Here is a 22,069-nt window from a genome sequence, read left to right as displayed (position 1 = left end):
TTCAAGCAGGTTTTGTGTTCCCATAAACGTGTATAGGAATTCCAAATCTGCGTAAAGACATGATCCAAACACTACTTATGGTAGTTGTAACAGAAAACTGTTAAGCTATTCAAAGGGATGCCAGTACTGAAATACAGATCCTGCTTGTTCCTGACTTAATTTTGAAGGTACAGGCTCCAGGATGGTCATCCTTTTTTCCTTACATAAGAAGGGAATGTGGGACTTTAAATGAGGCAATTGACTTGTGGAGGTAGAGTATTTAGTAAACATTTTTTATTTGTAACACTAGTAAAAAAGTATTTTCATATATAAATACATGCACACATGGTATAAACATAATGGATACAAATATGTCAGCTTGGCAGCACATAAGAGATAGTAAACATTTATGAATGTAATACAAGGTATTTCATATTAGCAGGCATTGGTACACCATGTGCAAAAGAGCTGCTATAAGATGAGTACACATACACATTAATAGTTACATAGTACAGAGAAACCCATGGAAACTCGACATGTTTCATGGCTATATGCCATTCATTAGGAGTTGGGTACAGAAGTAAACTGTAAATATAAATAGATGTAAAGTATTAGTAAATATGTTCTACCCCTTTTAAAGGGAGAAAAGACCTCATGGGGGAAAAAAAGGAGATCTATACTCACAGGTTGGCTAGAGCACTGTGCTTGGTTAACATCAAGGAAGATGGAACCCCAAATGGTTGTCTGTTCTGGAGCTGAGGCAAGGAACCCCACCCCAGCCAAGAAAAACTCCACATTGCATGCCCGATTGCCACAACACATTCCACATGTGTGGGGATGATTACACGTGTGGTGTTCTGGAATTTTTTTTATAAAAAATTGAAAAATATGTATGAAAAAGGTGAAAAAAGAAAAGTAACAAAATGTAAAAAGTGAAAAACATGATGAGTGTTTGAGAAGAAAGGAAAAAAAAAAAAAAAATATATATATATATATATATATATATATATATATATATATATATATATATATATATAATATATATAATATATTTTAATGAGTGTCGTGTATGTATAAAAATACACACATACACAATAGTAAGTGGGTATGTTGCATGAGTCAAAGGGAAAGGGCTGAAAAATGTGCATAACTTGCGTGTGTGTGTATCCAATGAATAGGTCTTACCTCCCTGGTGTCAAACACATAGTGAAATGGTAAGGTAATCAAGCTCACCTGCTTATGTAATCCAGGTATGGGGCAGGTCCCCGACCAGCATCATGTACATCGTCGAATAAGAGTGGGAGTTGGTAGTAAAATCCACCATCAGCATAGGCACCAAAGTGGAGCCACGCCAACCCCATCTCCGACGTGAGATGGTCCAAAGATGTCTCTGGATTGCGGCGTCAAAAAAGCAATTCACATAAGTGTCAACCCAGCCTTAACGTTTAGTGTAAGTGTGGACCAGCGGAGTGTAGGGAAGGGGACAAGTGAATTCGGGCATGGTTCCCTTAAACCATTCTCAGTTTGAGCGTACCCTAAGTTTATCATGGCCGGAAAAAACTTGGAATGCAAACTGTGCTTGAGCACAGAACTCCCCATGGGTGACTGAGCACAAAAGTAGGGATCACTGTGGTTTGGTTGATGATGTAAGTGTGCCCAGGAGGACCTGCTTTTAGACCAGTGTGAGTACAGACCAGTGGGGAAGGGAAAACATTAAACTCAGGCATTGTTCAGTTAATGTTTTGTCAGTGTGAGTTCACCTTTCTTTCCATCCTAACAAATTCTTTAAATAAAAGTAAAGGCCCATTTTTTTTTTTTTTTTTTTTAGTTTATAATTTTGGATAGAGTGGGAATAGGATTAAAACCCCTGTCAGTTTTTATAGCTATCTGTGTGCCCCTTGCACCCTCTCTAATTGTTCTGTTTACCATTATCATTGAAAGTGAGCATAGAGAAAATCCCAAATGTTGTGTTACTCCCAGAAACGTAATCAAGGGGACATCTTCCAATGAGAAGACTAATACAGGTGACCTGGGGGTCCCCAAGGGATTCCGTTAATTTGCAGGGATTTGCTCTCACTTCCTGTTTGGTTGGAGACAAGGCAGTAAGGGGAAATCTCCAAAATGGGACACAGATGGTGAAAAAAAAAAATCTGACGGGTTATAAACTTCCCTTGCTCCTCACAAAATAAAAATAAAAAAGTTTTTCCTATAGTTCTACAGTAAGCTCATTGTTAGTAATGTGACTTTCGTGGTTGTACCAAGATGAATAGGTGTCTTTTCTGTATGAGAAGGTGTTAAATGTTGCTAGTAGCCCTTTACGTTTGTCACATTTATACATATTTATATACATCCTACACTTGGTATGTCTCAAAAAGCTTTATATGACTTGCTTTGTATGTCAGTTTTTTTCCACTTATACTGTAATACATATAATATTTCAAAAATGTAGCACTGGTAGAAACTTCATGCTACATATCTACAAGACCACCTTGTCTTTTCCTTTAGTTCCCATGAACTTTTTCATTATTTTTTTTTGTTTCCTTCTATAGCAATCCTACAGCGACAGGGGTAGGCCTATCTGGCTCCAGGCTGCAGAGTCTGCCTACAGATTCATGTTGGGTTCAATTGCTGGAGGTGAGTGATATGTCTGTATGCTTGGCTTAATGTAATACTAGCTGTGTCGAGCGGTACAGATCAGCTAAGGTGCACTGCATTGTTCACCAGAGTACGAACCGGAGGCCTATTTTTTGGCTGTGATCACAGGGACCCGTCAGATCGGCTGTGCCACCTCTGGCTCCAGACAGTCTTGAGGACAGAACTTCCATAATAATACAGTATTTCCGCATACTGCGCTCTCTGCGGAGATTAATTATGTGTGGTGGCACCGGTACAAGCAACAGAGAGCCTAAGATGAAAGAAGAGAGAAAAATGCGGAATCTGTAAAATTAAAAGGAAGCAGAAATGATATCAGTGGAGCAAGAAAATACCTTTACTTTAGCTGGACATTTAAAAGACAAGTTTACTTTGTTAGAGAGCAAATTTTCCTTAGGAAAAGTTGACTTGCTGAAAGTTGAAAAGCTATATTGTGGGAAAAACATTGTTCAGTCCTTAAAATGCTTTAAGGGTAATTTTTGATACACATATTGGAATTTATTCATATACTATTCTAAATGCTAGGCAGCTATAAATAGCACAAATTAACGCAGCTCTGTAATCATTATTACATTGCAACATTTATTTTTAATGCAAGCGTTGTAAGTACGTGAATTTGACTTGGTATTATTCTATAGCAGAGCTTTCAGAGGGGAGGGAGAAGCAGCACAAGGAGCCAGTCCAGTGCTGCAGTGCAAGAGCATGTTGATGGGAGGATAGAGCCAATGCTGCTGCTTTTTGTACCATCCAGTCATGTGAGATGAAGGGGGGGGGGGGTGCTGTAAGTGAAAGTGAAACTTCAACAGGGAAATATCAAGTTGTCTCCCCTGTTAGACATGTTTGTGCTGTGTAAATCTCAGGTCTGGATGGGCAGGAGTACAGAACCCTTGACAGGTAGAACAGCTGCCATATGTGTATTCTCTGTATTTAGCTATTTGTCTGGCATTCTGCTGTAAGAATGTTCAAGATGAGGTATTAAAGTCACAACTGGTGTCAAGCATTCGCAGAGAAGAGCAGTGTGTGTGTGTGTGTGTGTGTGTGTGTGTGTGTGTGTGTATATATATATATATATATATATATATATATATAAGTATATCCCTCACATTTTTGTAAATATGTTATTATATCTTTTCATATGACAACACTGAAGAAATGACACTTTGCTACAATGTAAAGTAATGAGTGTACAGCTTGTATAACAGTGTCAATTTGTTGTCCCCTCAAAATAACACAACACAGAGCCATTAATGTCTAAACCGCTGGCAACAAAAGTGAGTACACCCCTAAGGCCGCGTACACACGCGCGGACTGTTCGCCCAACTTTGTCCGTCAAACAGTTTCGGCAAACAGTCCGCTCAAACTTAGCATGGACGGACATGGCCACACACGACGGACGAACAGTTTGCTGAAACCGTGCGCGATGACGTGAACGGCACGTACGACGGGACGAAAAATACGACGTCCTATACACTGCATTATAGCTTTCGCCGTGAAAATCCTTTCTGAGCATGCGCGCAACTTTGTTTGACGAACAAGCCTACACACGAGCGGACTGTTCGCTGAAACAAGGTTTCAGCGGACAGTTTTTCGGAAATTCCGAAAAACCTTGTCCGTCAAACTGTCCGCTGAAACTGTCCGCTGAAAGCCCACACACGAGCGGACTGTCCGCCCAAACACTGTTCAGCGGACAAAGTTGGGCGAACAGTCCGCCCGTGTGTACGCGGCCTAAGTGAAAATGTCCAAAGAGGGCCCAATTAGCCATGTCCCCTTCCCAGTGCTATGTGACTTGTTAGTGTTACGAGGTCTCGGGTGTGAATGGGGAGCAGGTGTGTTAAATTTGGTATTGTCGCTCTCACTTACTGGAAGTTCAACATGGCACCTCATGGTAAAGAACTCTCTGAGGATCTGAATAAAAGAACTGTTGCTCTACATAAAGAAGGCCTAGGCTTTAAGAACATTGTCAAGATTGCCAAGACCCTGAAACTGAGCTGCAGCACGATGGTCATGAACCTGTCAGGGCTGGGCTCAGCCCTTCTGTCTCTGGGCTGGCCGCTCAGCTAATTGCCAGCTCCTATCTCTCCATAGTGACTCACCTGTTGATATCCTGCTCATCACTCCTGCCTACTTAAGCCGTCCAGTCCAGATGATCTCTGCCTCTGCCTTGGTCACATCTCTAGAAACACTCTCCTGATTTCCTGTTAAAGATTTGCTTGGCTGACATGCCTTCTGGCTCCAGACCCTGCTAGCTGTTCTAGTACTCTGCTCTCTGGCTCCCTGACGTTTTGGCTTGTCTGACTATTCGTTCCGGTTCCTGAACTCTGGCTATGTTTTCACTATGTTTACTCTGTTTACTTTTTTTTTATTATTATCAAACAAGTGTGATTTACCTGTACTTCTGTCTCAGTCTGATTCATGGTTTTTGACAGAACCATACATTGGTTTAACAGGACAGGTTCCACTCAGAACAGACCTTGCCATGGTCGACCAAAGAATGTGCAGGTGCTCAGCTTCATATCCAGAGGTTGTCTTTGGGAAATAGACATATGAGTGCTGCCAGCATTGCTGTAGAGGTTCAAGGGATGGAGGGTCAGCCTGTCAGTGCTCAGACCATACGTCGCACACTGCATCAAATTGGTCTGCATGGCTGTCATCCCAGAAGGAAGCCTCCTCTAAAGATGATACACAAGAAAGCCCACAAACAGTTTGCTGAAGACAAACAGACTAAGGACATGGATTACTGGAACCATGTTCTGTGGTCTGATGAGACCAAGATAAACTTATTTAGTTCAGATGGTGTCAAGCATATGTGAGGAGTACAAAGACAAGTGTGTCTTGCCCACAGTCAAGCATGGTGATGGAAGTGTCATGGTCTGGGGCTGCATGAGTGCTGCCGGGACTTGGGAGCTACTGTTCATTGCGGGAACTATGAATGCCAACATGTTCTGTGACATACTGTAGCAGACCATGATCCCCTCCCTTCAGAGACTGGGCCGCAGGGCAGTATTCCAACATAACTACCCCACACACACACACCTGTAAGATGACCACTGCCTTGCTATAGAAGCTGAGGGCAAAGGTGATGGACTGGCCAAGCATGTCTCCAGACCTAAACCCTATTGAGCATATGTGGGGCATCCTCAAATGGAGGGTGGAGGAGAGTAAGGTCTCTAAAATCCGCCAGCTCTGTGATGTCGTTATAGAGGAGTGGAAGAGGGCTACGTTGGCAACCTGTGAAGCTCTGGTGAACTCCATGCCCAAGAGGGTTAAGGCAGTCCTGGAAAGTAATAGTGGTCACACAAAATATTGACACTTTGGGCCCAGTTTGGACATTTTCAGTTAGGTAGGGGTGTACTCACTTTTGTTGCCAGCGATTTAGACATTAATCGCTGTGTGTGTTATTTTAAGGGGACAGCAAATTTACACTGCTGTACACGCTGTACACTCACTACTTTACATTGTAGAAAAGTGTAATTTCTTCAGTGTTGTCACATGAAAAGGTATAATAAAACATTTACAAAAATGTATACTGTATATCGATATATCATATGCCTCTTGCCCTTCTTCCATGTTTTGTGTATGGTAGTGTTGTAGCAGTTGTAACAACCATAAGTCAACAACTGGCTACAGACCTGCTTGGGGCCATCCGCTGGACATCTTGTTTTGTTGTGTGACTGGCTTAAAAAACGGTCTGGGACCAGTGGCCCTGTGGTATTTCACCAGTTACGACTAGGTGATACTCAGCTGTCCTGCAGTATTTTTCTTCCTTATAAAATTATTGCCAATTGCTACATTACTGTTTCCAAGTGCATATCCTTTCACTATTTTGTTTTCAGTACGTCTAACTACTACAAATGTAATACAAATAACAAATGTGATTGTGTGTTAAATACTGCTACTGTAATGATATAAAATATAAATTTTATTATCTCCCTACAATCCTCTGCACAGCAGAAATAATGGCCTGTTCACACCACAATGAGGAACGGGTAACCCGCGTTCCGTGCACGTTTACCACACTGCATTCAAAATGCACTGCAGTTGCGATCTGCAGTGGGTGTCAATATTAGGCTAATGACACCCCAAATGCAGTGCATTTGTCCGCACCAGATCACATGGTACAGAAGTACCATGCAATCCGGTTGCAGTGAGTTTCCAAAAGTAGTGCATGCACTACTTTTGGTACAATGTGGTGCAATTTTAGCCCTTTCAGAATGGGCTGAAATCTCACCGCACGGAAGCGCATGCGAATCACACAGGAAAACACTACACATCTCTGTGTGATTCCCAGTGTGAATCGACCCTAAGGGGAGCCCAGAAAAAGTCCTCAGTGTGATGATGAACTTTCGAAGTCCAGTGAGCAGACAGGTAACACTGGAGGCTATATTGTGTCAAGAGGAAATAGTGGTGTTTTAGTGATGGTATCCATCCCAGTTTAAGGGAAAATTTGATCCATATTACAGGGTAAAAAGATGGTAGACTTACAGTATTAACTGTACATTTACACTGTCTTCTCAGCTGTCGGAGCTACGGCCGTTTACCCCATTGACCTTGTGAAAACTCGCATGCAGAACCAGCGATCCTCCTTTGTTGGAGAGTTGGTGTATAAAAACAGTTTTGACTGTTTTAAGAAAGTGTTGCGCTATGAAGGTTTCTTTGGACTTTACAGAGGTAAGTGACTCAATGACTTCTGTAGATAGTCTTGTTTCATTGCTTATATACCTAGAGTAAGCAATAAGAAAATACACTTTCCTTGAGACTTAATGTTTTATATCACACTAGTTTTATATTTCCTAATTAAAGTGTATTTAAAATCAAACACTCAAACTAAATACCTTGTTGCACATGGTTCTGTAATTTCAAAAATTATTATTATTTTATTTTTTTTGTTCATATGTACTGCTTTTAATTAAATTGTACCAGCAAGGTGTATCCCCAGACACTTCCTTTACTAGGTTGACAATCAGGGCCGCTGATAGGGCAGTACAACCAGCCCTGTTGTTCCGGGCCCGGCCAGCAGGGGGGGCCCGAGCAGCTTTTAACTTCTAGCTAAAAAAAAAAAAAAAAAAAAAAAACGAAATAACTATATTAACCTGCACCCACTTGATTACTAACATATATAAGGAATATATATTCATTTCCTGGGCCCCATCAGGTTACCAGAGGGGCCCAGGAGGTGAAAGCAGAAGAGGGACTTTTTTTCTATTTTCGGGTGCAGGGATACAATGCTGTGCCGCATGCTGTTCTCAGTATACCTGCACAAACTAAAGTTCTTCCTGCTCACTGTATGCCTCTCCGGCGGATGGATATTACTGTTATACGGCTCCCTTCATCCAGTAAGTGCTGCAGCTTGAGGGACTTATCACTGGGACGGCTGAGACAGACAGAGCAGCAGGAGTAATCTGGACAATGGCAGTGGTGCACAGGCAAGCAGTCCCCTGCACACACACACACACACTGACAGGTCACACTATTGTAGCATGTGCAGTCCCTAGACTCTGTGTGCTCATGGTTATTATCATTATGATGATCAGGGCACAGTAGGTGCTGTATGGCTCTGTCAGTGTAACATGACTGTGTGGTGCTGACTTTCCTGATATATGACTGTACTGTGTGTTACAGACTATAACTCAGCACAGCCATAACAAAGTCAGCATCACACAGTCATGTTACACTGACAGAGCCACACAGCACCTGCTGTGCTCTGATCATCATAATGATAATGACCATGAGCACATAGTGAGATGCTACTTTTACACATGTGATGGGGGAAGGGACAGTAAAAATACATAGCCAAGCTGCATTTTTACCACCCCCAAACCACTCTCCTTTCATAACCTTTCACCCAAGCTTTGCAATTAGGTCCTTTTTCATGCAGACCTGATTGAAAGCTCCGTATGAAGACACAAACTGAATGGGCACAGATGTCAAAACACTGACATCTCTCCCATTCAGATGCAGTTATGATTGGTGGGGCGCTGTAAATGTTAAATGTTCCAGCTCCTGCCTCCTGCCCTGACAGCGTGGAGGCAGGGGAGGGGTTATGGGCGGAGCCAGGATGGGTTGTGGGCGGGGTCAATGGGGCCCCGTCAGGTAGGCTGTATGGGGCCCCATGATTTCTAACAGCGGCCCTGTTGACAATGCTTAGTGTTGTAACCCTTTCCTCCACATTCCTGAGTATGACTGCAAGTTGAACTCAAATTTCACAACAGGCACAAAAATCTCAGTTATTTTCTATTAAGACCAGATAGGGCACCCTGCCAACCTTCTAATGTAAATTGTTAGAAACCAGCTGAAACCGACTTTAGTCTATGTTGGGATCTTTGATAATCCTTAAGAATGAATTACTTCATAGTACATGCAAGTAGAGAGGTGTGTGAGGATTTGAGTTTATTTGTGCTCTTTTACTGCTTGTTAAGAATGTCCCCCAAAGTCTCTACAGACACCAACAGTTCCTGTGTTGATCTCCTGTTTCCCCTGCTGCCCTCAGGGGTTCCCTTCATCACTACATGTGACTTCAGTGGTACTCACAGAATCTCTATTAGGACTTTGAATAGTACTCGCAGAATCCCTGCCAGGACCTCCAATAGTACTAGCAAAGTCCCTACCATGACCTCCATAGATCCCAGTAACAACACTGGGCATGTCCTCCAACTGGGAAGGGTATTTAAGCACCAAACTTTTAACTGGTTGGTGCCATGTCTTATTCCAAGTGATCTCATGCAAATACCTAGAATACTTCCCTGGGAAGTATTCTAGGTATTTTCTTGACTATTTCTGACCTGTATTGACCTGATTATGCTCTTGCTTGCTTTCTGCCCAGACCTCTTCTTAAACCTGACCACATTCTCACTTGCCGCCTGCCTCAGCTCTTGCCTGGACCTGACTACTTTCTCTTCCAAAGCCCTGTGAACAGACTTCATTTTGTAGACTTTCCATTCCACTCACCTCATTGGTGTGGCAATCCTGAGGACCATGACATGGTGACAGTTTGCGGCAAAGTAAAATGGGGCTACTAAAGCCTCAAGCCCATCTCCACCTCTGGGGGCTCTGTGAAGACAAACTGTTGCTTGGATGCCATGCTTCAGGTGAGAGAGTATTCCGGTTCTTAGCAAAGACGGAGGTAGGTAACAAATGAAAATGTGGCCAGGTCTAAGCAGAGGTCTAGGCAGGCAGCAAGCAAGAGCATAACAGGTGGTTTCTTTTGTTCCTCGTGATGCAAGGTCTGAATTAAATATCAACAGGTGTCCCCATCTGAGGATTTTCTTTTTTACCTCTTGCTGTGATGACCACTCAAATTTTTTGGGCTTCTCCTCACTTTCTAGGTGACAATGGTCAGCAGGAAAAATAGAGAAATGAATCTCCCCAGCAGGGACAGACCTCAATAAAAACTTGACAAAATACATACACTTTAAACATCTTAGGAAAAGACATATCAGGGGAAGCAATGTCCTTTTTGATTATGGAAAATTTTTTTAGCCAGCAACCTCCTTTTAGAGTTTCTTGCTCAGCTAATTTATGTAGGCTAGGTTTTTTGCTGGAGCATGAAAAATGCAATTCTGTACATGGATAAAGAAAACTGGTCTGATCAATGAACCCTTAGCTACACAGGTGGCAATCTGACTATACTTTACATTTACCAACAACTATGTAAGGCAGTTTCCTGCCTGATTGGACACCAGCTCAATGGACTGTTTAGGTCATAGTTTTGGTGATGCTTTTACAGTACATGCAGACAGTGTTACATGGTGTAGTTTTTTTGTACTAGTGTGTGTGTGTGTGTGTGTGTGTGTGTGTGTGTATGTATGTGTTTTTTTTCAGCACATTCCTGTTTTGTAAAACAATTAAATGCAGCATTGACCCGTGTTTTTGCTCTAGTGCAGTGATTGTCAACTTCTGAGCTAAACGGGGCTCAAAAAGGGCCCCGACATCACCAAAGGGCCGCACATACTGTTCAGTATACAGTATGTAATGCTTGAGAGGACTGTCATATACTGCAGACCTAATAAAATGACTGTCAGAGAGTGTGGACATGCTACATTTTCGGCTGAGGATATGCTGCAGAAGACAATACGAAGCTGGGAACGTGTTACATGAGGCTAGTAGTATATCTGAAATATTTGCATTGTCCAGTGGCACTCGCCTTTATTGTATGCCCTGGCCGGGAAACCTCTGGCCATTGGTATCAGAACCCATCCCTCATCAAAGGTCTCCGCGTGGGCTAGATGACAAAGACTCTCAGCCTATAAGCGGACGATATGCTCCTATACCTTCAAGACCTATACCTTCAAGACTCAGGCCCATCCCTAGAGGCAGCTTTGCGGTTGATAAAACAGTTTGGAGAATACTCTGGCCTTCAAATTAATTGGTCCAAGTCCCAGGTTCTCCCTCTGGACTTAGATGTCCCATCCGATGCCCAGGCAGCGCTCCCTCTTGTCAGAGCCAACCAAATCAAATATCTTGGAGTACAGTGTTCAAGAGACCTTGCAGACTATATAGGATTGAATTTGGAACCACTATTTGCCCATCTTAAAACCAAAACACAAGTCTGGTCCCGACTTACTCTTGGGGTTATGGAACGTTTAAATCTAGTGAAGATGATTCTCCCCCCCAAACTACTCTATCTGTTCTGGCATGCTCCCCTCCACATACCCCCTCACATTTTTAAGTCTATGGAAGCCATCCTCAACACCTTCGTATGGGGCTCCTCCAGACACAAGCTCTCCTGGCAAACTCTGAAGTGCCCAACGCATCTGGGAGGCACCTCTCACCACGACTTAGCTCTATATTATGTAGCTTCCCAACTATCTTCTTTTTACTACTTTAACCAGTTAGACAAGGACCGTTACTTGGCTCTTCTTTGCTCCTCCTGCCTGGGCCTAGTTGCCCACCCGCTTCAGATCCTCCTACGTGGCACTCATGTGCCCCCAGACACTAGAAACGGCATGCTGTTCCATCATTGTAAAATTTGGTGATATGCCAGGAACACGACTAAAGCCTCCATGCTCCACACGTTTACGCATCTATGGGATAACCCCCAACTCCCTGAACTACAAACTGTTCCTGACCAAAATCTCTGGATAGCTAAGGGTATCCTTTTCCTCTCACATGTCCTGAGCAAAGGAGTAATCAGGTAATTCCAGGCCATTAAGGATGACTTCAAACTACCTAACCGAATGCTCTTTTTCGTTATTTACAGCTCCAACATGCTCTTAATTCCCAATTTGGAGACTCCATCCCCCAACTCGAGATGCTGCCCCTGGTGAATGTGATTCGCGGGCAGGACCCTAAGGGACTGATTTCTTTTTTTTACAACTGTGTCATACTCCCCGCGACCACCTCACAGGCGCAACAGCTAAAGATCCAATGGGAGGTGGACTTGGGAGCAATGGAGGATGAGGAATGGGAGGATGCATTGATCCCCTCCAAGGCAGTATCCCCTAAACTATCAGATAGACTCACGCACCTATATATCCTCCATAGATCCTACCTCACCCCAACTCGTCTGTCTAAGTTCAAACCCAATTACAGCTTGGCATGTCCCAAGTGCGGAGACCCTAAGGGTACATTCTATCACTTGCTATGGTCATGCCAGAAACTCCAAGACTACTGGTCCCAGGTGGTCAGATTTCTCCACGACCGCATGGGCTCTCCCCTATCCTTATGTCCCCACCAGTGCCTACTCGGTATCCTCTCTCTCCCTGAAGAGGAGAAATATCTCTGCATATTTCTACAAGAAATGCTATTTTTAGCCAGAATGCAAATCGCCCGCACCTGGATTAAAACAACTCTTCCGACTATTCAGCAGTGGATGGGAGCGGTTAACTCTACACTCACCTATAAAAAGGTGCTTTATACACATAGAGGGTGCCCAGCCAAGTTTAACAAAATATGGGACAGGTGGATGGAGGATGCATCCACATGCACAGACCAGTCCCTAACAACAGCTGAAACATGATAATAGTGTCCAGTATAAACTAAAGGCCTGATGTTAACCTCTAGTTCTAAGGCCCGTAAGCTACAATGTATATTACCTGTCATCTGCTGCATTCCACATATACATGCAGGAAAGTGTCGGAATATCACTCCTTCAGGTGGCCTAATTGCTACAGGTACCTGACTATCTGAGATACCCTGTTTGCTTAGTATAGAAATACAAAATACCCAATGGTAACTAATGTCAAATGTGATTTCTTTTTGTTTAGTGTACGTTGCATTTATGTATCATATTATTCTTCTCTGATGCTTAATAAACATCTTTTTTGATCAAAAAAAAACAAAAACATGAGACTAGTAGTGATCAATTGCTATTACCCCTAATCAACGTTCCCACTACAGACTGCTGAAGTCTTATGCCGCATACACACAATCGCATTTTCCAACAGGAAATGTTGGATGTCAAGCTGTTGGTGGAAAATCCGACCGTGTGTATGCTTCATCGGACATTTGTTGTCGGACTTTCTGCTAACAAATGTTGGCTAGCATGTGCTCAAAGTTTCTGCCAACAAATGTGTCGTATTTTCCGAGCGTGTGTACACAAGTCCGTCGGACAAAAGTCCAAAGTACAAACACGCATGCTTGGAAGCAGCAGCAGTCGGTCTTGTAAACTAGCATTCATAACGGAAAATTAACAATCGTGACGTGGAAAATTATGAAATCTCTAAATGCAGCGCATAATTCTCTTCTTTAATAGGATAATAATGAAGCTGCTTTGCTGGTGATACTGATGGAGTTATTGCAAAAAAAAATTCAAAGGCTTTTTTTTTTCTAGTGATATCAAGTATAATATAATTGTTTTTGTTTTGTTTTTGATTTGTGCAAGTTACCACAACACAATTATCCCCTAGTTTATAAGATCAAATATACTGTTGGTGTCCCTTGTCAATTTTACATTGTATTTTTTTAAATGTAACTGCCTACTCCCAAACTGTCATTTGAAGTAAAACACATAGCCAACTATTATTCTCCACAATTTTTTTTTATTGTGCATTAAAAATAAATAAATAAATTAGACATGCTATCTGCCAATAGAACTTAACCAAAAAGTGCATTCTATGCATCTAAAAATATAGAAAATATACCAAATCATGTCAAAGCAATAATAACACAATAATGTCAAAGCAATAACTCCAAGGCCAATAATATATAACACGTTATCTCCTCTGATTCCGCAACTTGTCTGGTTGACGAACTGAAAAGCGCAAAATTAAAAACGCCAAAAGAAGAGTGTGAATTAACACTCATCAAACTTCTACTAACACAAAATTAGCAGAAGGAGCCCAAAAAGGCGGCATGATTTGGACAGGGCTTGTATGTGGGCCTGAAAGGACAGTTCGGAGTCTAAGGTTACCCCTAGCACCCTGACATGTGGGGATGGACTGATAGATGTGCCATTAATCTTGACAGAGAAGTCAGGCAAAGGGGCACATGGGGGAGGAAATATTAAGAGCTCAGTTTTAGATAGATTAAGTTTGAGGAAGTGGTGTGACATCCAGGCTGATATGTCTGTTAGTATATCAGTGATGCGTGAGGAGATTGATGGGGTGAGCTGAGGGGTAGAGAGATAGATTTGGGTGTCATCAGCATATAAATGGTGATAATGAAAGCCATGGGAAGCTATCAGCTGACCCAGGAAGGACGTGTAGATCGAGAATAGTAGAGGTCCAAGGACAGAACCTTGGGGGACCCCAACGGAAAGGGGAATTGGAGAAGAGGAAGTGGAGTTGTAAGTGACACTGAAGGTGCGATGAGATAGGTAAGATTCAAACCAACGGAGAGTGCACTCATGGAGACCAAGCAAATTGAGTTTTTTGAGGAGGAGGGGGTGGTCAACTGTATCAAAGGTAGCAGAAAGGTCCAAGAGTAAGAGTATAGAATAATGACCGTTGGTTTTGGCTGTTAGTAAGTTGTTAGTGAGTTTTAGGAGGGCAGTTTCTGTGGAGTGCTGTGGGCGAAATCCAGACTGAAGAGGATCGAGAAGGTTATTTTCAATGAGGCGGTTGCTCAGTCGGTTGTAGACTAAACGTTCAAGGAGTTTGGAGGCAAAAAGGAGTAAAGAGATGGGTCTTAAGTTGTTAAGATTGGTGGGGTCAGAGGCAGGGGTCAAGTCCTGGGGAAAAAGTGTGGGAACTCCCACCCAAGGTCCACTACCCCACCCAAAAAATATTTTTCATCCAATTTTTGTATTGTGTGTATGAAGCTTAACTGTTAGTACATAAAAAAAAACAATCCTCAATAAACATAAATACGGTAATTCTCTGAATAATCAGCATTCATTCAATTGTGCTTCCATGCAAATGTGAACATCACATTCTGATCTTTATTGGGGAATGTTATTTTGTATATAGAGTGTTTATGTGGTGAGTTTACACTTTTCATTGAACAGAGTTTGGATAACACAGGGTTAAACTGAAAGGTCATAAATGAACTGCACATTATCTGGACAGAATGCTTGGGGATATAGTGATGTGTTCCTGCTTAGGAGATGTATGTTAGCTTGGAGGGCTGCAAACTCTGCAGGGCTCCAACACACACACTCGCTGCTATTCCAACCCTTCACATATTTCCACATAAACTTCCCTCCTGGCATTAAACTTTGCCAGGTATTGTGCTCAGCTTACCACCCCAAACTGATGTTCCTCTTTCAGCTCACCTCTCTCCCTGCATGTCCTGTGAGCAGAATAGCTATGCTCCTCCTCTGGGTTCTCTCATCATATGGCACTGAAGATAGAGGGCCGGCGGGGAGGAGAGCATCATGAGAGGGCTGACTAAATACAATCTCTTAGCAGCAGGGACCTGATCTACCCGTCAGCTAGCTGTGATTGACAGGTAGATCGAAGAGGAAGCTGTCATGGGGCCCCCTACTGGCAAAGCCTGAATGGTCAGTCCACCCCTGGTATGCAGCACTTACTATTGCGAGCTGTGTCGGTGGCTGCTGGTGTAGCACCTGCCACACAGCTCACATACTTCAAAGTCTTGCAGGACGCGGCTGCTAACGGGAACTGAGTTCCTGTTGTGAAAAAAGTACAGGAACTCCGTTCCCATGTGTTCCCGCAGGACTTGAGCCCTGGTCTGAGGCCTTTTTTGGTATGGGAGTGACTAGTGCATGTTTTAGAGGGTTGGGGAAGATGCCAGTAGAGAGTGAGAGGTTGAAGATATGCGTTAAGGCGTGTAAGATTGAGTCAGATGGTGACCGTAGTATTTGAGAAGGAACAGGGTCCAGGGGGCAGGAGGTTAAGTGGGCATTAGAAAAAAGTTTAGTGACTTCCTCTATAGTAGCTGGTTCAAAAGAGGAAAGTATTGATTGTGCAGGAGGACAGGGAGTGTAAGGTGAGGGAGATCTCAAGACTAATCGTCTCAATCTTATTTTTGAAGTGATAAGCAATCTCCTGGGCAGTGAGTAAGTTAGTGGGTGGGGGTAGTGGAAGACGAAGTAGAGTGATAAAGGTAGAAAAGAGTTGACGGGGACTGCGTGAGAGGGTGTTAATGAGAGTGATAAAGTAGGTCTGTTTGGCAGCGTGCAGGCAGGAATGGTATTTTTGGAGGGCAGATTTATACTGGCTGAAGTCTTGCTGTGACTTAGTTTTACGCCACAGACGCTCGAGAGCATGGCTACGTTTTTTGAGGCTTCTGGTATTGTCTGTCTGCCAGGATTGTAGAGGTGGGGGCCTGATTCTGTGCGTAGTAAGGGGGGCCAAGGTATCCAGGGTGGATGACAGCGAACTGTTGTAGACAGAAGTAGCCAAGTTGAGGCAGGACAAGGATGAGATTTTGTTGTAGAGACAATCTGTAGCAGAGAAAAGAAGAGAAGGGTTAAGATGGTGAAGGTTTCTACGGGTAATAGTTTGGTAGTTGGAAGGTAAGATGGAGGCAGACAAGGAGAGAGTGAAACTAATAAGGTGGTGATCAGATAGAGGCAAAGGAATATTGGAGAGGGTGTGCGGAGTGCATAGGTAGGAGAAGATGAGGTCAAGGCAGTTGCCAACAGAGTGAGTGGAAGCACTTGTCCATTGTTTTAGATCAAAAGAGGAGGTTAGGCTCAGCAGCTTAGAAGTAGCAGGAGTGTTAAGATTAACAGGGATGTTGAAGTCACCAAGAAAGAGTGTTGGAATTTCAGAGGAGAGAAAGTAGGGTAGCCAGGCAGAGAAGTCGTCAAGGAAGTTTGATACCGGTCCAGGGGGCCGATAGATCACAGCAATTCTCAATGAAACCGGAGAAAATAAGCGAATACAGTGAGCTTCAAATGAAGAGAGGGACAGAGAGGGGGGTGGATGAAGAACCTGAAAAGTGCTTTGAGGGGATAGGAGGATTCCAACACCACCTCCTTTCCATCCACTAGGCCTGTGAGAGTGAGTCCACAGGAGGCCACCATAGGAGAGAGAAGCAGGAGAAGGAAGGTCAGATTCTTGAATCCAGGTCTCAGTAATTGCAAGTAGGTTCAGGGAGTTAGTGATAAATAGGTCATGGACGGTGGTGAGTTTGTTACAAACAGAGCGGGCATTCCAAAGGGCACAGGAGAAGGGGAGGCTGGCTCTAGGCTTAAAAGGAATAGAAATGAGATTGTGTGGATTGCGGCTGCTAGCAGAGGATGGGTTGTGCCGGGTATGTTGGCGGAAGGTAAATGATTGTGGTCCAGGATTTGGGGAAATATCTCCAGAAGTTAGGAGAAGAAGAAGGGTGAGAGAGGTGATATGGGAGTGCGACTTATGTGGGAGGACACGCCCCAGTGGCCTGCAGGTTTTTTATGGTATATGGATTTAGAGTTAGCAGGAGCTGATGAGTGCAGTAATAAGGTGAAGACAGGAGTGAGGGTGATATATGTAAGCTGTGGGGGGGAGAAGGTGGGTGAAGGAGTGAGAATTTAAGCAGAGAGGATGCAACTGTGAGAAGGAAAAATAAAGAGTGCATTATACAGAGTGGTGAGATCGAGAGGAAGCATGAATAAGAGAAGAAAAAGTTTGAAGAATCAGGTCACCTGTAGTCTGTTTAATGTTCTGCAGAAGTCTGCTGTGTATTTTCGCTTTGTGCAATGGCTGAAGTGCTGAGCAGAAGGGCAATACTTAATCCAATATGAATACTTTATCCAAGATAAATGGCCAATGCAACCCCTGCCTGTGCAAACCCCTGCCTGGGCATCCCCTAAGTAAGGCCTGGATTTAAACTGAATGTGGGTGGGGGTATTGCCAATTAATTAGTCAGGATTGCATAGGAGGAACACATGGCTAACAGAATGAACTTCTCACACCAAGGCTCGCTACTCGACACAGCAAGAGAGCAGAAAAGGTCAGTGCCATAAAGATAAGAGCAGCTCCTAAATTTTAGGTATAGTGAGACAATAAGAAAGTTAAATAAACATCATTCTGATATGGACAGAGGTAAATGTCATGTTTTAGTCCTGAAGTATAATAATGAGGAAGGTGTGTGTGTGTGTGTGGGTATGTATACAATATATATATATATATATATATATATATATATATATATATATATATAAAACCTTTTAAGTTGGCCGCACATGTTGCAGTCTGATTGTACAATTTTTGTAAATTAGCTAGCAACTTTGTATAGTGTGGTGGACACATCTAAACCATTCAGTCTGCATCCACTCAGATAGGCCATGACATTGTTGGGAAATGTAAAGGGAATTCTACAATAACACTGTAAAATGTGTTCCCTTCAGTTTTAGCAGGACATAATGCGTGGTGACTGCATGGAAGTTATATTGAAGAACCTTTCACTCTTGGTTTTACTTTAAAGCAGGTCTCTGAAGCCGTTCACAGTTCTGTATCACTAACATATTCCTGTCTTAAATAATATTGCACCACAGTAGAAGTTTCTGCATTTTCAAAATGATTTTAACGATTTAAAGTACCTTTTAAAATAAGGAATCATTCATTGTTCTGCCCTGCGTCATTGGCTGTTGTGATGATGACAAAAGACTTAAGACTACATGGGCTGTATTCTACTGAGCAGTATTAATGGATGGCGTGGGAGGACTTGAAAAGCTGCCTAGCTGCTAGCACTGCACACTGCACCTTCCCTGGTGAATTAGATTGGAGGGTAGAGGTGAAAAAGAATAGAAGGTCTTGTATTTTTTTTGGAAAGCTTTAGTGCGGTAGGAAAATGTGCTAAAACTAAATCTGTTATATTGAAGGGAAAAAAATGACTTTTCAACTCTGAGGTAGATTTATAAAGCTATTTATTAAGGCAAAGTGTAGTATGCAGAGCCAGAATTCACCTGTCATTCTCTGGACCGATGAAAAGGAAAGAAAGTGTTTTTGGACGGCAGGAGGAAACTAGAGTGACTAAAATAAATACAGGGAAAAAGAAAAACTCCTCGTTGATGGTGCCCTTGATGGATGTTGAGCCAAGAAACACAGCTCTGAAAGGCTAATACCTGGTACACTTCTTTTAGTCCCATTATTGGGAGTAGTCTCTTTGTTGCTTATACGTTTTTGGGTATGTTGGCAACAATTTAATATTTTTTATTTATTTTTTTCTGGTGGATTTACAATAAGCCTAGTACACACGGGCCAAAAAATGGGCAGTATTGACCAGTTCAACAGAAAGTGGCCAACATTCGGCCTGTGTGTACAGCAACCTGTCCGACAGAAGCCAGCTGAATGTCGAATGGGCATGCCTAGTACACGCAATGAAAATATTTTGGAAGTAATGTATTGTGTTATGTATTTTTTTGTTTCTAAGCATGCATGGCCTTGGTTACTCCATTTTTTTTCATACAAATACTATACTAAATTCTTAAAAATCATTCGTTCTGATATATTACAAAAAATTTGTGCTTATTCCTTCTGATAATTTCGCATAAACTATCGTGAGCGTCTCTCGAAAGCTATGTACTAACAAATATATTATCAGACAATCGCTCCAAAGGCGTGTTTTTTTTTTTCTGTCTTTTTCTTTTTTCTTTTTTTTAATCTGTGTACCAGGCTTAAGTGCCAGCCCTTTGGCTATGGTGCTGACCACTTTGCACATCACAGCTTGTGGCCCTGCCTTGTTAAAGGGAGGCTGTGATGATAAACAAACATAAAGGTCACCTCTTCTGACAACATTTGCTTCATGTTTGTTTTGGTTGCTCAATATGCAGAGAAGGATGGGAGTCTGGTAGGTTGTATGATGATGTTGTGAGTAGAGGTTTGTTTAAAAGTATAATAGATTGAAATGTGTAGTTGAAGATTTAGGGTACAGATGTGGACTGAGTTTTGGGCACTAGGCTGCTGCCTCTCTGATCACCGTAGTCCACTTTCTTTGCAGATGAACAATTTGTCGGTGTATGGTTTGGAGCACCTATCAAAAACGTCACCTCTCTTGAAATTTGCTTTAAATCTTTTTGTTAAGAACACTCCTTTCTTCTTAGAAAGGACACCCTTCTTCAGGGGTTGGACAAAGGACAACCCCTTCTTCAGGGGTTGGACAAAGGACACCCCCTTCTTCAGGGGTTGGACAAAGTACACCCCCTTCTTCAGGGGTTGGACAAAGGACATCCCCTTCTTCAGGGGTTGGACAAAGGAAACCCCCTTCTTTAAGGGTTGGACAAAGGACACCCCCTTCTTTAGGGTTTGGACAAAGGACACCCCCTTCTTTAGGGTTTGGACAAAGGACGCCCCCTTCTTTAGGGGTTGGACAAAGGACACCCCCTTCTTTAGGGGTTGGACAAAGCACACACCCTTCTTCAGCGGTTGGACAAAGGACACTCCCTTCTTCAGGGGTTGGACAAAGGACACACCCTTCTACAGGGGCTGGACAAAGGTTACCCCTTCTTCAGGTGTTGGACAAAGGACAACCGTTCTTCAGAGCTTGGACAAACAGCTGGGTATTCATATATAGTTAGGACACACTAGCCAGTTTGTATCCAGTCTCAATTTCAGGCTCTTTATATCATCCATCTTGTCCCCCGCAATGTGGAAAACAAATAAGGATTTTAAACCAATTTCATGTGAGATGGAAATGTTTACTAGGCACTTTTAATGGTATATCCATAGAGTTAGAGTCAAAGAAAAAAAAAGTTTGCAGTGACAGTGCCCATATCATCACTGTGATGATATTTCTTTCATCTCAGTCTCACTTTACCAAGGCAGCTCAGAAGCTGCACTATATGGTCATTCAGCAATAAATTGATTCACTAGATCCATTGTTGGCTAGAGCCGTGGCTTATTAGATTTATGACTTATTTTATTGACAGAACTGTTGGGACTTCTGATGTGCCTGACAGCCTGTATGAGCAGCTCAAGTGTGTTTGAGTTTTAGCCTACATCTGTTTCTGTTGCATATTTTATATAAATTGATTATTTATGGATATTCTTTTAGAAAACACATTATTAAAATGCACTCCGAAAAGAACACAATCATACAGACATCACTGTCAGCATTTCTTTGTCATTAGATTCTGAAAATTCAGTTTTAATTTGGTTCCCTACTTTTGCAGGGCCGTGCTGGATATAATGATTTGTTAAGTTTATATTGTATTTGGACTATTTAAAAGGTTTCTACTGTATAGTCAATGCTGTTTTTTTTTTTTTGATATCTGGGTAAAAGGGGTCAGCTTGGTGTAACTCCATGGATTATTGTATAAAAGCATTTGAGATATTTATTGCACTTACTGTATGTTTCTGTATGCATAATTGTTTAATGGACTTTATTTGCATGTTTGAACAAAATTTGTATGCACTTTTGTATGTTTGCACTTTATTTGCATGTTGAATAATTTGGGAGTATATGCAGCTGATGCAAGTATATACAGTGGTGTGAAAAAGTGTTTGCCCCCTTCCTCATTTCCTGTTCCTTTGCATGTTTGTCACACTTAAGTGTTTCGGAACATCAAACCAATTTAAACAATAGTCAAGGACAACACAAGTAAACACAAAATGCAATTTGTAAATGAAGGTGTTTATTATTAAAGGTGAAAAAAAATCCAAACCATCATGGCCCTGTGTGAAAAAGTGATTGTTAAAACATACTATAACTGTGGTTGTCCACACCTGAGTTCAATTTCTCTAGCCACACCCAGGCCTGATTATTGCCACACCTGTTCACAATCAAGGCATCACTTAAATAGGAGCTGCTTGACACAGTAAGGTCCACTAGAAGATCCTTAAAAGCTACACATCATGCCGAGACCCAAAGAAATTCAGGAACAATTGAGAAAGAAAGTAATTGAGATCTATCAGTCTGGAAAGGGTTATAAAGCCATTTCCAAAGCTTTGGGAATCCAGCGAACCACAGTGAGAGCCATTATCCACAAATGGCGAAGACATGGAACAGTGGTGAACCTTCCCAGGAGTGGCCGGCCGCCCAAAATTACCCCAAGAGCGCAGCGACGACTCATCCAAGAGGTCACAAAAGACCCCACAACAACGTCCAAGGAACTGCAGGCCTCACTTGCCTCAGTTAAGGTCAGCGTTCATGCCTCCACCATCAGGAAAAG

General features: G+C 42.5%; 1 protein-coding gene across 1 annotated transcript in view; it reads left to right on the top strand.

Moving 5' to 3' along the window:
* Nucleotides 1-22,069, top strand: part of SLC25A12 (solute carrier family 25 member 12) — a 216,866-nt gene that overhangs the window by 92,002 nt on the left and 102,795 nt on the right. Inside the window, exons 10-11 of the mRNA XM_077447999.1 lie at nt 2,529-2,613; nt 7,147-7,299. Coding sequence (XP_077304125.1) covers nt 2,529-2,613; nt 7,147-7,299 — 238 coding nt within the window. The remainder of the gene's footprint in view (nt 1-2,528; nt 2,614-7,146; nt 7,300-22,069) is intronic.

This window comes from Lithobates pipiens, unplaced genomic scaffold, assembly GCF_037356315.1.
Source record: "Lithobates pipiens isolate NorthernLeopardFrog02 unplaced genomic scaffold, aLitPip1_a1.2 Scaffold_22, whole genome shotgun sequence".
NCBI classification, from domain to species: domain Eukaryota; kingdom Metazoa; phylum Chordata; class Amphibia; order Anura; family Ranidae; genus Lithobates; species Lithobates pipiens.
This window is presented reverse-complemented; position numbering and strand designations above follow the sequence as displayed.